Source organism: Budorcas taxicolor, chromosome 6 (genome assembly GCF_023091745.1).
Source record: "Budorcas taxicolor isolate Tak-1 chromosome 6, Takin1.1, whole genome shotgun sequence".
Classification (NCBI taxonomy): domain Eukaryota; kingdom Metazoa; phylum Chordata; class Mammalia; order Artiodactyla; family Bovidae; genus Budorcas; species Budorcas taxicolor.
This window is the reverse complement of record NC_068915.1, coordinates 116,171,575-116,185,972: the sequence shown is the minus strand read 5'-3', so window position 1 is coordinate 116,185,972 and position 14,398 is coordinate 116,171,575. Positions and strand designations below refer to the sequence as shown.

The 14,398-nt window shown below is 48.1% G+C and overlaps 1 protein-coding gene across 1 annotated transcript in view; it reads right to left on the bottom strand.

Annotated features, from left to right (window-relative positions):
- The window catches only part of POLN (DNA polymerase nu), a 141,651-nt gene that overhangs the window by 96,304 nt on the left and 30,949 nt on the right, over positions 1-14,398 (bottom strand). Inside the window, exons 4-5 of the mRNA XM_052641794.1 lie at positions 12,592-12,782; positions 8,138-8,250 (exon numbers count right to left, since the gene is read on the bottom strand). Of these exons, the coding sequence (XP_052497754.1) occupies positions 8,138-8,250; positions 12,592-12,782 (304 nt within the window). The remainder of the gene's footprint in view (positions 1-8,137; positions 8,251-12,591; positions 12,783-14,398) is intronic.

The following is a 14,398-nucleotide window of genomic DNA, read 5'->3' as shown; positions in this document are numbered from 1 at the left end:
GCCAGGCTTCCCTGTCCATCACCAATTCCTGGAACTTGCTCAAACTCATGTCCATTGAGTTGGTGATGCCATCCAACCATCTCATCCTCTGTCGTTTCCTTCTCCTCCCGCCTTCAATCTTTCCCAGCATCAGGGTCTTTTTCAAGGAGTCCGTTCTTCACATCAGGTGGCCAAAGGACTGGAGCTTCAGCTTCAGCATCAGTCCTTCCAATGAATATTCAGGACTGATTTCCTTCAGGATTGACTGGTTTGATTTTACTGTCCAAGGGACTCTCAAGAGTCTTCTCCAACACCACAGTTCAAAAGCATCAGTTCTTTGGCGCTCAGCTTTCTTTATGGTCTAACTCTCACATCCACACATGACTACTGGAAAAACCAGAGCTTTGACGAGATGGACCTTTGTCAGAAAAGTAATGTATGTCTCTGGTTTTTAATGTGCTGTCCAGGTTGGTCATAGCTTTTCTTCCAAGGAGCAAGCGTCTTTTAATTTCATAGCTGCACTCACCATCTGCACCAATTTTGGAGCCTCCCCAAAATAGTCTCTCACTGTTTCCCCATCTATTTCCCATGAAGTGATGGGACTGGATGCCACGATCTTCGTTTTTTAAATGTTGAGTTTTAAGCCAGAATTTTCACTCTCCTCTTTCAACTTCATCAAGAGGCTCTTTAGTTCCTCTTTGCTTTCTGCCATAAGGGTGGTGTCATCTGCATATCTGAGGTTATTGATATTTCTTCCAGAACTCTTGACTCCAACTTGAGCTTCATCCAGTCCAGCATTTCAGATGATGTACCCTGCATACAGGTTAAACAAGCAGGGTGACAATATACAGCCTTGATGTACTCCTTTCCCAATCTGGAACCAGTCTGCTATTCCATGCCCAGTTCTGTTGCTTCTTGACCTGCACACAGGCTCCTCAGGAGGCCGGTAAGGAAGGTGGTCTGGTATTCCCATCTCTTTCAGAATGTCCACAGTTTGTTGTGATCCACACAGTCAAAGGCTTTGGCATAGTCAATAGAGCATAAGTAGATGTTTTTCTGGAACTCTCTTGCTTTTTCTATGATCCAACAGATGTTGGCAATTTGATCTCTGGTTCCCCTGCCTTTTCTAAATTCACTTCAAACATCTGGAAGTTCTGGGTTCACGTACTGTTGAAACCTTGCTTGGAGAATTTTGACCATTACTTTGCTAGTGTGTGAGATGAATGCAATTGTGCAGTAGTCTGAACATTCTTTGGCATTGCCCTTCTTTGGGATTGAAATGAAAACTGATCTTTTCCAGTCTTGTGGCCACTGCTGAATTTTAGAGATTTGCTGGCATATTGAGTGCAGCACTTTCACAGCATCATCTTTTAGGATTTGCAATAGCTCAACTGGAATTCCATCACCTCCACTAGCTTTGTTTGTTCTGATGCTTTCTAAGGCCCACTTGACTTCACATTCCAGGATGTTTGGTTCTAGATGAGTGATCACACCAGCGTGGTTATCTGGGTCATGAAGATGTTTTTTCAATAGTTCTTCTGTGTATTCTTGCCACCTCTTCTTAATATCTTTGGCTTCTGTTAGGTCCATACCATTTCTGTCCTTTATCGAGCCCATCTTTGCATGAAATGTTCCCTTGGTATCTCTAATTTTCTTGAAGAGATCTCTAGTCTTTCCCATTCTATTGTTTTCCTCTATTTCTTTGCACTGATCGCTGAGGAAGGCTTTCTTATCTCTCCTTGCTGTTCTTTGGAACTCTGCATTCAGATGGATATATCTTTCCTGTCCTCCTTTGCCTTCCTCTTCTTTTCTCAGCTGTTTGTAAGGCCTCCTCAGACAACCATTTAGCCTTGTTGCGTTTCTTTTTCTTGGGGATGGTTTTGTTCACTGCCTCCTGTACAATGTCACAAACCTCCATCCATGGTTCTTCAGACGCTCTGTCAGATCTAGTCCCTTGAATCTATCTGTCGCCCCCACTGTACAATCCTGAGGGATTTGATTTGGATCACACCTGAGTGGGCTCGCGGTATTCCCTACTTTCTCCAACATAAGCCTGAATCTGGCAGTAAGGAGCTCACGACCGGAGCCATGTCAGCTCCCAGTCTTGTTTTTGCTGCCTATAGAGCTTCTGCGTCCTTGACTGCACAGCATGCGGTCGATCTGACTTCGGTGCTGGCCGTCTGGCGGTGTCCGTGTGTAGGGCTGTCTCTTGTGTTGCTGGAGGAGGGCTTTGCCGGGACCAGTGTGCTCTCTTGGCAACACTGCTAGTCCTCCTTCACTCTGTCCTCCGAGGCAAGACCTGCCTGTTACTCCAGGTGTCTCCTGACTTCCTACTTTTGCATTCCAGTCCCCTATGATGAAAAGGACATGTTTCGGGGGTGTTAGTTGTAGAAGGTCTCGTAGGTCATCATAGACCTGTTCAATTTCAGCGTCTTCGGCATTAGTGGCTGGGGCACAGACTTGGATTACTGTGATATTAAATGGTTTGCCTTGGAAACGAATCAAGATCATTCTGTCATTTTTGAGATTGTACCCAGGTACTGCATTTCAGACTCTTTTGTTGACTATGAGGGCTATTCCTCATAGTCAACAAGAAACTGGCAATATACAAAAGTAAATAAGGGCAATAGATAATGCCTTAAGTCTGCTTAAAAACAAGATAAAAAAAGGAAATTCTTTAAAACTGAAAAATGAAGAGATTGAAAATGGATTCTAATGTGACCAGTATGAAAGATAGAGAAGATTCAACCTATGAAACCACAGAAACAATTCAAATACCACAAAAAAGGTGAACAACCAAGCATTACAACCAGGTCCCATGTGTTTCCTGACAGAAGGACACGATACCGCTCAGAGCTAGGATCGAGACTATGAAGCAGGCTTGCACTCCCAAACTCTAGCCTGAAGCGGAACAGGCCCCTGGGTCTCAGTACAGAAGAAACAGACGAGAGAGAACATGTTAAAAGACAAGAAAAAGAAATCCCACGGGGAAACCCTGGTCTGCCAACAACGACAAAATGACGGCAAGAAAAGACACAGAGGGAGAGAAGACGCAAGAAAACTGGAGAGACGCACCACACCCAGCCAGGGTGCGGGGCCATCCCGAGCCGTGGAGAGACGCATCACACCCAGCCAGGGTGCGGGGCCATCCCGAGCCGTGGAGAGGCGCGTCACCAGCCCGGGTGCGGGGCCGCCCCGAGCCGTGGAGAGGCGCGTCACCAGCCCGGGTGCGGGGCCGCCCCGAGCCGTGGAGAGACGCATCACACCAGCCCGGGTGCGGGGCCGCCCTGAGGCCTGTGCGGATCCCAATTCAACCAAACTGCAGAAACACAGCACGCAAAGCTACTTGGAGACCACTGGGCAAGCACAAATGCTGGCTGCGTAGCTAATGGTACGAAAAGATCACAGCTGTTTTAGGGCCAGATGCCAGCATCATCTGGAAAATGAAATCCTCATCTTTTACTCATCTGACTGAAATATTACAGATAGGTAACGCAATGCTGACAGAATGTGGTCCACTGGAGAAGGGAACGGCAAACCACTTCAGTATTCTTGCCTTGAGAACCCCATGAACAGTAGGAAAAGGCAAAATGATAGGATACCGAAAGAGGAACTCCCCAGGTTGATAGGTGCCCAACACGCTACTGGAGATCAGTGGAGAAATAACTCCAGAAAGGATGAAGGGATGGAGCCAAAGCAAAAACAATACCCAGCTGTGGATGTGACTGGTGATAGAAGCAAGGTCCGATGCTGTAAAGAGCAATATTGCATAGGAACCTGGAATGTGAGGTCCATGAATCAAGGCAAATTGGAAGTGGTCAAACAAGAGATGGCAAGGGTGAACGTCGACATTCTAGGAATCAGCAAACTAAAATGGACTGGAATGGGTGAATTTAACTCAGAGGACCATTACATCTACTACTGCGGGCAGGAATCCCTTAGAAGAAATGGAGTAGCCATCATGGTCAACAAAAGAGTCCGAAATGCAGTACTTGGATGCAATCTCAAAAATGACAGAATGATCTCTGTTCATCTCCAAGGCAAACCATTCAATATCACAGTAATCCAAGTCTATGCCCCAACCAGTAACGCTGAAGAGGCTGAAGTTGAACGGTCCTATGAAGACCTACAAGACCTTTTAGAACTAACACCCAAAAAAGATGTCCTTTTCATTATAGGGGACTGGAATGCAAAAGTAGGAAGTCAAGAAACACCTGGAGTAACAGGCAAATTTGGCCTTGGAATGCAGAATGAAGCAGGGCAAAGACTAATAGAGTTTTGCCAAGAAAATGCACTGGTCATAGCAAACACCCTCTTCCAACAGCACAAGAGAAGACTCTACACATGGACATCACCAGATGGTCCACACTGAAATCAGACTGATTATATTCTCTGCAGCCAAAGATGGAGAAGCTCTATACAGTCAACAAACACAAGACCAGGAGCTGACTGTGGCTCAGATCATGAACTCCTTATTATCAAATTCAGACTCAAATTGAGGAAAGTAGGGAAAACTGCTAGACCATTCAGGTATGACCTACATCAAATCCCTTATGATTATACAGTGGAAGTGAGAAATAGATTTAAAGGCCTAGATCTGACAGATAGAGTGCCTGATGAACTATGGAATGAGGTTCGTGACATTGTACAGGAGACAGGGATCAAGACCATCCCCATGGAAAAGAAATGCAAAAAAGCAAAATGGCTGTCTGAGAAGGCGTTACAAATAGCTGTGAAAAGAAGAGAGGCGAAAAGCAAAGGAGAAAAGGAAAGATATAAGCATCTGAATGCAGAGTTCCAAAGAATAGCAAGAAGAGATAAGAAAGCCTTCTTCAGCGATCAATGCAAAGAAATAGAGGAAAACAACAGAATGGGAAAGACTAGAGATCTCTTCAAGGAAATTAGAGATACCAAGGGAACATTTCATGCAAAGATGGGCTCGATAAAGGACAGAAATGGTATGGACCTAACAGAAGCAGACGATAGTAAGAAGAGGTGGCAAGAATACACAGAAGAACTATACAAAAAAGATCTTCACAACCCGGATAATCACGATGGTGTGATCACTCATCTAGAGCCAGACATCCTGGAATGTGAAGTCAAGGGGGCCTTAGAAAGCATCACTACGAACAAAGCTAGTGGAGGTGATGGAATTCCAGTTAAGCTCTTTCTAATCCTGAAAGATCATGCTGTGAAAGTGCTGCACTCAATATGCCAGCAAATTTGGAAAACTCAGCAGTGGCCACAGGACTGGAAAAGGTCAGTTTTCATTCCAATCCCAAAGAAAGGCAATGCCAAAGGATGCTCAAACTACTGCACAATTGCACTCATCTCACATGCTAGTAAAGTAATACTCAAAATTCTCCAAGCCAGGCTTCAGCAATATGTGAACCATGAACTCCCTGATGTTCAAGCTGGTTTTAGAAAAGGCAGAGGAACCAGAGATCAAATTGCCAACATCTGCTGGATCATGGAAAAAGCAAGAGAGTTCCAGAAAAACATCTATTTCTGCTTTATTGACTATGCCAAAGCCTTTGACTGTGTGGACCACAATAAACTGCAGAAAATTCTTCAAGAGATGGCAATACCAGACCACCTGACCTGCCTCTTGAGAAATCTGTATGCAGGTCAGGAAGCAACAGTTAGAACTGGACATGGAACAACAGAGTGGTTCCAAATAGGAAAAGGAGTACGTCAAGGCTGTATATTGTCACCCTGCTTATTTAACTTCTATGCAGAGTACATCATGAGAAATGCTGGACTGGAAGAAACACAAGCTGGAATCAAGATTGCCGGGAGAAATATCAATAACCTCAGATATGCAGATGACACCACCCTTATGGCAGAAAGAAGAGGAACTAAAAAGCCTCTTGAAGAAAGAGGAGAGTGAAAAAGTTGGCTTAAAGCTCAACATTCAGAAAACGAAGATCATGGCATCTGGTCCATCACTTCACGGGAAATAGATGGTGAAACAGTAGAAACAGTGTCAGACTTTATTTTTGGGGGATCCAAAATCCCTGAAGATGGTGATTGCAGCCATGAAATTAAAAGACGCTTACTCCTTGGAAGGAAAGTTATGACCAACCCAGATAGCATATTCAAAAGCAAAGACTAAGGTCCGTCTAGTCGAGGCTATGGTTTTTCCAGCGGTCATGTATGGATGTGAGAGTTGGACTGTGAAGAAGGCTGGGGGCCGAAGAATTGATGCTTTTGAACTGTGGTGTTGGAGAAGACTCTTGAGAGTCCCTTGGACTGCAAGGAGATCCAACCAGTCCATTCTGAAGGAGATCAGCCCTGGGATTTCTTTGCAAGGAATGATGCTAAAGCTGAAACTCCAGTACTTTGGCCACCTCATGCGAAGAGTTGACTCATTGGAAAAGACTCTGATGCTGGGAGGGATTGGGGGCAGGAGGAGAAGGGGATGACAGAGGATGAGATGGCTGGATGGCATCACGGACTCGATGGACGTGAGTCTGAGTGAACTCCGGGAGATGGTGATGGACAGGGAGGCCTGGCGTGTTGTGCTTTGTGGGGTCGTAAAGAGTCGGACACGACTGAGTGACTGAACTGAACTGAACTGAATGTGATGCTTGGGCTGTGCTACCAAATAACCCAGGGGACAGAGGTTTGGAACTAGTGGGGAAAGAAGACTGGACAGAGCTGGAAACCATTCAGACTGGGCAAAGCGGTGCTGCTGTGTCCCGCACACGCCTGCCATTCTCTGCAGACGCAGCCATGCGCCCACAACTCCCAGCAGCGAGTGCAGACCCTGCAGCTCAAGCCTCAGCTCCACGGAGGGCCCCACCGCAGGCACCCGCCCCCAGCCCCGGGCCTGCTGCGCCTCCCGCCACAGGGCTGTAAGCCAGGGGAGGCTCCCACGCGCCCTCCTCAGGGCCCAGCCTTTGCTGCAAGCACCCTGTCGACTCACATCTCTTTATTATAAAGCCTGCGACCCAGGAACAGCCAGGCGGAAGAGTGCACAGGGCAGGGCACGGGGCGGGGGTACAGAACCTCCACACCCTCTCCAGCTGTGCCGCCTCCCCGCCCCAGCGCCTGGGCTGCCACCTGGAATCCCACCAGGAGGGCATTTTATGGAGGCGTCATCACCTCGGTGTGGCTAAGTCACTGCTCTCCAGCCCATCTCCCCTTCCTGGAGGTGGCGGGTGGGACTGAAAGCTCCAGTCCTCAGTGGAGCCTCTTTCTGCTGACCACCCGCCCTGAAGCTGTGCTGCCTCCAGCCCCCAGTGCTCATTAGCACATGGAGGACACTCAGCACCCTGGATATGGCTTGGGTTTTGGGAGCTGAGAGCCACGAACCAGAGATAAACACCAAATATCACTTGCTGTATCACAGGTACTTTATATTGTGTTGGGAATTTTGTACAACAAAAACTTTTTTTTGCAATGCCTTGCATGCATCCTAAGTTGCTTCTGACTCTTTGTGACCCCATGGATGATTGTAGCCCACCAGGCTCCTCTGTCCATGGGATTTCCTAGGCAAGGATACTGGAGTGGGTTCCCATTCCCTCCTCCAGGGGATCTTCCCAATCCAGGGATCAAACCTGCGTCTCTTACGTCTCCTGCGTTGGCAGATGGGTTCTTTACCACTAGTGCCATCTTACTATAAATATTTTCAAACATTCAGACAGTTTGAAAAGAGCTGCCCGGTGAATACTCATGTATCCGCTACCCAGACTCTACAATGAACATTCTTTCTATATTTGCTTTATTACATATCTGTCCATCTAGTAAAGAAAAAAAAAAGGTTTCTAAAATTCTTATTTCTAATGTTAAATAAAAGATAAAAGTGTGCTTTATACTGTTTTGATGTTGATCACTCTGGCTTTAGATTAATTCTTAGAGAGTTTGCAGCTGTTTGTGGTGACAATAAATCCATCTACCAAGCTGCAGGTTACTTCTTCCCTGTTTTAAACACACAAGTAATATATACTTGAAAAAACTCTAATAATGTAAAACAGAGGGAAAGTGCCTCTTGGCGCTCAGGGCGTGTGGCTGGCTGCATGGGTAATGCCGAGCAGCGGTGACTCCCCCCAGCCTCTGAGTTGTGCAACGCGGCAGTCCTCACCGCGCTCCCATCCCCAGGAGGAGTCGCTGTGGGACAGTTACATCTGTGGGAGATGATAAATCTAAGACGTACCACACTTCCAACTGCCATTGTCACCGATCAGCTGCAGCGCTGTCCTCACAAAATCCTTTGCGTTAAAGCAAATAACAGGGCGTTTACATTTCAGTACTTCAAGCAGCACATTCCTGGAAAATGAAAAGATGCTCACTGGTAGACAGACTGGTTTAAACTTCCCATCTTGGAAAAATACCAAAGCTGCTCCACCAGCAGCTGTCACCTGCGCAGTGTTACGGGCAGCCTTCTTCTGCAAGCTTGCCACAGATGAGCTCAAATCCTGAGGTGTGCAAGGAAAATCAAAATGGGTTGGTCTTGCTCAGTCCCCAGAACGGAGCCTGGAGGCCCCTGAGGAAGTGGGACTCAGGGGTGACGCAGCCTGGATGGAATCTGACCTTTCGACCTGGTGACAATATCCAGAATGTCTGCTGGAACCCGAGACCCCCTGTCTACCTTTCGGACCTCTACTCTGAAACAATTCATGATTCCTTGAGGACAAATGTTTTCTGGGTTGTATCACAGGCCGTCACAGTTGTTGCCAGCCAACTTTAAAGAAATTTTCTTTATTTTCGGTTTTGCCGGGGCTTCACCGTGAGACACTGGCTTCTCACTGTGGTGGCCCCTCTTGTTGCAGAGCACAGACTGGGTGCGTGGGCCTCAGCAGCTGTGGCGTGTGGGCCCCAGAGCTAGGGTTCAGCAGCTGGGGCACACGGGCTTAGCTGCTGCGAGGCATGTGGGATCTTCCCGGACCACGGATCGAACCGGTGTCCCTGCACAGGCAGGCAGACTCCTAACCACTGGGCTACCAGGAGTGTCCTCGCCAGGCAACTTTTAACAACCTTATGGCTTTTTGTTTTCATAAACCCCTGACTCTCTTCCCCAGAACACTCTTTTGGGGTTACCTGAATCTTTGTCCCTTGAATTGCAATTCTTAAGACCCCAAATAAACTTATTTGCACCCTCTTGTGTTATTTTTTGGTTGACAGAGGTAGGTGTTACTTATTATCTGTATTTTACGGATGATGAAGCCGAGACACAAAGAAGTCAAGTTCACAGGGCTCTTCAGAGCCAGTTCCTGGATGAGGCACAACCGCCTGCAGACTAACCCCCCAACCCCTAAGCAGAGCTGGCGCACCCTGGACTCCTCCCTGCCAGTCCCAGCCTGTGCTCCCAGCACCGCCCCCCGCCACCAGCCTGCGCTCTGCCCGCTCTGGAATCTCCTTCCTCCATCACCAGACTACGCCACGCCCTCTCACACTCCAGGCCCCCTGCTTCAGTCCTCCTGGCCACACATCTGCTACAGCCAGGACCACGTTCGTGACACTGTAACTTACCTTGCCCCCACTCAGTCATGAGCTCCTTGATTATGGGACTCATGACAGCTGACGTTTATCAAGTCCTTACCACGTGCACATGCCTCACTAAGCACTCACAGGGGCTGCTGTACTGAGGCTGCGTCATACCCAGCTAGGCGGGCACTAGACCCCTTATGCTGTAGGAATGGCTCTCTGCTCTGGTATTCTTGCCTGGAAAAGTCCATGAACAGAGAGGCGGGGAGGGCTACAGCCCATGGCGTCACAGAGTCGGACACGACGGAGCACGACAGAGCACACGCCCATTTTACAGGTAAGGAAACTGAGGCCTGGAAGGGCGAGACAATTTCCCCAGCTTTCCACAACTGAGACGTGCCCACGCTGAGGTCTGAGACCCGATCTTGCTGCTGCCAGGGCCCAAGGTGGTGTTGGAGAAGACTCTTGAGAGTCCCTTGGACTGCAAAGAGATCCAACCAGTCCATCCTAAAGGAGATCAGTCCTGGGTGTTCATTGGAAGGACTGATGCTGAAGCTGAAACTCCAATACTTGGGCCACCTCGTGCGAAGAGTTGACTCATTGGAAAAGACCCTGATGCTGGGAGGGATTGGGGGCAGGAGGAGAAGGGGACGACAGAGGATGAGATGGCTGGATGGCATCACCGACTCGATGGACGTGAGTTTGGGTAAACTCCGGGAGTTGGTGATGGATAGGGAGGCCTGGCGTGCTGCGACTCATGGGGTCGCAAAGAGTCGGACACGACTGAGCGACTGAACTGAGCTGAACTGATGGTAACTGCTTGTTACTACATCAGCGAGGGTCTCTGGATGAGGCTGAGGAAGGAGCAAAGCTGGAGCCCAGTTAGCTCTGCTCACTCTGCAAGCAGGCGTTTTTAGGCTTTTTGCATTTTCTCGTGTGCTTTCACTTGGGCTTCCCTTGAAGAGGGCCACTGCTGACAGCAGAGCGTCAGGCCTGGGCTGCTGGGCCTGGAGGGCATGTGAGGGAGAACCGGCTGGGGCTCCTGGAGTTCCCTCCCACTTTGGTGCTCTTGTAGCTGGAAACTCGGAAGTTCTCAATGAGGCCAGCTAACAAGTATAATCTCTCCCACTAAAAGGCACAACCTAGCTGCGATTTCTAGCTTAAGACAGGACACACAACAAAAAGAGAGTATCTTCTGCGACAAGGTGGCTAAAACACAGTGTGCTTTCTAAGTCAGTTTGGCCACATCTGCAAAACAAAAAGCAGAGGGAGGATCGGAGCTTAAGTGACTGTCAGATGTTCAAGTGGAGAATGTGGCTGCTGCTGCTAAGTCGCTTCAGTCCTGTCAGACTCTGTGCGACCCACAAAGCTACCCTGTCCCTGGGATTCTCAAGGCAAGAACACTGGAGTGGGTTGCCATTTCCTTCTCCAATGCGTGAAAGTGAAGTCACTCAGCTGTGTCCGGGAATGTGGAAGAGGATATAAAATCCAGAATTCAGAAAAGGAAGTCCAAACATTAGGGCCCTGCTCTCACAGAGGTCTGCCATAGAAACAGACTGCCCGATTGTTCTTTCAAAAAAAGCTACATAAAAAGGTTATGGGTTCTTGGGAGCAGAGTGCTGTGTTGTCAAATGTCTGATTCTCACTGTGGTGTACATGCCTGACATTAAGCGTTTATTGCTGAGGCGTCCATTTCAAAAGATGTCCATCCTGAATAGACATGTTACCAGCTGTGCTACTCAGCTGCAGGGCGAAACACACAGAGAAGGAGCCAGGCGAAGCTCCTTCCGGAGTGGGTGGGTGAGCGCCAGTCGCTCAGCCGTGTCTGACTCTGTGTGACCCCATGGACTGTAGCCCGCCAGGCTCCTCTGTCCATGAGACTGTCCAGGCAAGAATACTGGAGTGTTCGCCATTCCCTTCTCCAGGGGATCTTCCTGATCCAGGGATGGGACCCAGGTCTCCTGTGCTGCAGGCAGAGTCTTTGCCAGCTGAGCCGCCAGGTCTTTCCAGAAAGCCCTGGGTAAGCAGATAACTGACTTCGTGAGTGACACAGCTTCTCAACCTTCCTGTGCCCTAATTCCTGCTCTGATGCTTTAAATTAGCCAATAAAGAGTGACTCCTGGAAACCCTAGACACCCCAGGTCTATGCATGCCCTTTCTCTTTCTTTCCCTAAACCCCTCTGTGCGGCCCTGGGCGTGCCAGGGCTTGTGAGTGAGAAGTCCCGTTCCTCAGACTGCCCAGCACTTTTTGCTGACGGGTGCCCTGTGTAGCAGTGGCCCCTGTAGAGGAAATGCCTGTGGGGGCGCGGTGCGAGGAATACAGGCTGGACCAGCGCCTCAGGCGCTCCGGGCCTAGAGCGCCACTATCGGCAGGCGGAGCCCACACAACAGCTGCCTAAAGCTCACCCAGAGCCCGGTGAGCCCGACTCAGGCAGGGCCGGCCAGGACCGGCCAGGACCAGGTTCCCACCTTCCTACCCGGAGCCTCCTCGGGTGCCTCTCCAGGGAAGTGGCTTCAGGGAGCTCTCTCAGGGCGCCCAGCTGACCTGGGCTCAGACAGCGAGGTGCCCAGGCAGGGGGTGTCCCCACTGAAACCAGAAGTGAGTCAGGCTGGCAATATGGGAAAGAGACGATGAGGAGGGGCACAGACTCCAGTCCACGAGGGGACTTTTCGGGGCTGAGAAGGGGCAGCAGGGCATCCCTGCCTGTTCTGGGATTCTGAGACTCTGAGAAGGCAGATACAAGTGAGACGTCTCTTGTCTATTTTCACAATGTGAAACTTTGAAATTAGTGATAGGTTGGCAGCCTTGAGGGCCATCTACTGCTTGAAGGCAGAGACCGCTTTCCAGTGCCGTGAGTGGGTGAGCGAGTCTCTTGAGGAGCTCAGCCAGGGCCCCAGCAGCGACGGTGGGTTTCTGCTCCTTAACGTGCCGCTCTTCTTGCTGACTTCTCATTGCAGTGTTGGCTCGAATCCTGGAGCAGGCGCCTGTGGATGGTCCCTCCATTTCAGAGCTCTTTGTGGGGGAGAGGGCCAGTGTTTGTAGCGGTTTCTGTCGTTTAGATCCATTTCATGTGCTCTACAAAAATTCTGAAACTTTAAATAACCGAAACTGGAGCTTGGGAAACTCTTAATTAGGATGAAGCGGGTGAATCGGATTTAAGGTGATTAGAGAAGATTTCTTACTTGGCAAATTGATGATGTGCCTCTTGCTCTTGGCCCCAGATAGGGGAGTGCTCAGTTTTTATGTAGATACACTGATCACTGGGCGTGTCCTCTGGAACACTGTCGGAGGCTGGGGCGGTCAGAGGACTGCTGCCTTCCTCTGGATGGCTCCTCAGTAACATCACAATGCCTTTAACAGAGGAAACCAGAGCCTGTGAATACACAATAAAATGAAGTTACAAGATCAAGCATGAATCACGCATTTGTTCAAGAAAGATCGGTCATGTTTTATATTTTATAATTAAGCAGAAAGAAAAGGCTTAAAATTAAAATCAGTAAGTGAACACCTCCTTTAATGACAATTAAGGCCAAAACCCAAAACATCTCACTCTCTGGTCTCCTCCTTATTCAACATCATAATGGAAGTCTTAGCTCATGCAGTACAGCAGGAAAAAGAAATAAAAGACATATAAATTAGAAAGGAAAAACTGTACCATCACTGTTTACAGATAACAAACATTTGTGCAGAAAACCCACAGGAATCTACAAAATAAAACATCTCCTGGCAGGGATATGTGAGCTAAGCAAGGTTGCAGGATACAAGATCAAAACACAAAAATCAGTTATATTTCCATACACTAACAATGGACAGGTAAAAGTAAACGTTTTAAAAAAGTAATTACCGTTTATAATAACTAGTCCCCGAAATTAAATACTTAGAAATCAATATATCGTGTACAGGATCTGTGTACTAAAAACTATAAAATACTGACGAAAGAAATCCGAGAAGACCTACAGAAAAGAGACACACACCATGCTTAACGGCAATAAAACTCAATGTCAATTCTCTCAAGCTACGTTGCAGAATCAAAAAGATCAATAAACCCCAAGTGCAAGAAAACTACAGCAAGTCCCATAATCAAATTGTTTAAAACCAGTGATATAGAGAAAACCTTAAAAGAAGCTAGGGAAGGGGGAGCAGGACACTTTGTCTAGACAGAAACGAAGATAAGGGTGAAGGCAGATTTCTTATGAGAAAGCGAGTTAGAGGACAGTCGCATAACATTTTTAACTATTGAAAGAAAAAAAACTATTAACTTACAATTCTTTATCCCATAAAAATGTCTTTCAAAAATGAAAGGTAAAGCAAGATCTATATACTACCCTGAAAATTACAAAACACTGCTAAAAGAAATTGAACTTTTAAATAAATGAAAAGACACCCCTTGTTCATGAATCAGAAAATTCAACACTGCTTTCTAGATGGCACATCTGAGCCAGGCTGGGATTGGGCGCGCACCAGCGCGCCTGCACCTGGACAAACGTCTCCTTGAGCGATAGGGAACAAAGAGACTACAGGTCAGGGGTCCCCAACCCCCGGGCCACACGCTAGTGCCAGTCCCTGGCCTGCTAGGAACGGGGCCGCACGGCAGTAGGTGAGCAATAGGCAGGCGAGCGAAGCTTCTCATGTGTTTGCAGCTGCTCCCCACTGCTCACGCCACCTGAGCCCCACCTCCTGTCGGACCAGCGGTGGCATCAGACGCTCACAGGGGCGCGGAGTGTACTGTGAACAGTGTGTGAGGGATCTAGGCTGTGTGCTCCTAGGAAAATCTAATGTCTGATGGTCTCATTCTGCATTACGCTGAGTTGTATAATTATTTCATTATGTATCACAATATAACAATAATAATAGAGATAAACACACACAATAAATGTAATGCACTTGAATCATCCTGAAACCAGAACCCTGTCCCAGTCCATGGAAAAACTGTCTTCTGTGAAACTGGTCCCTGGTGCCAGAAAGGCTGGGACTGCAACTGTAAGTGCT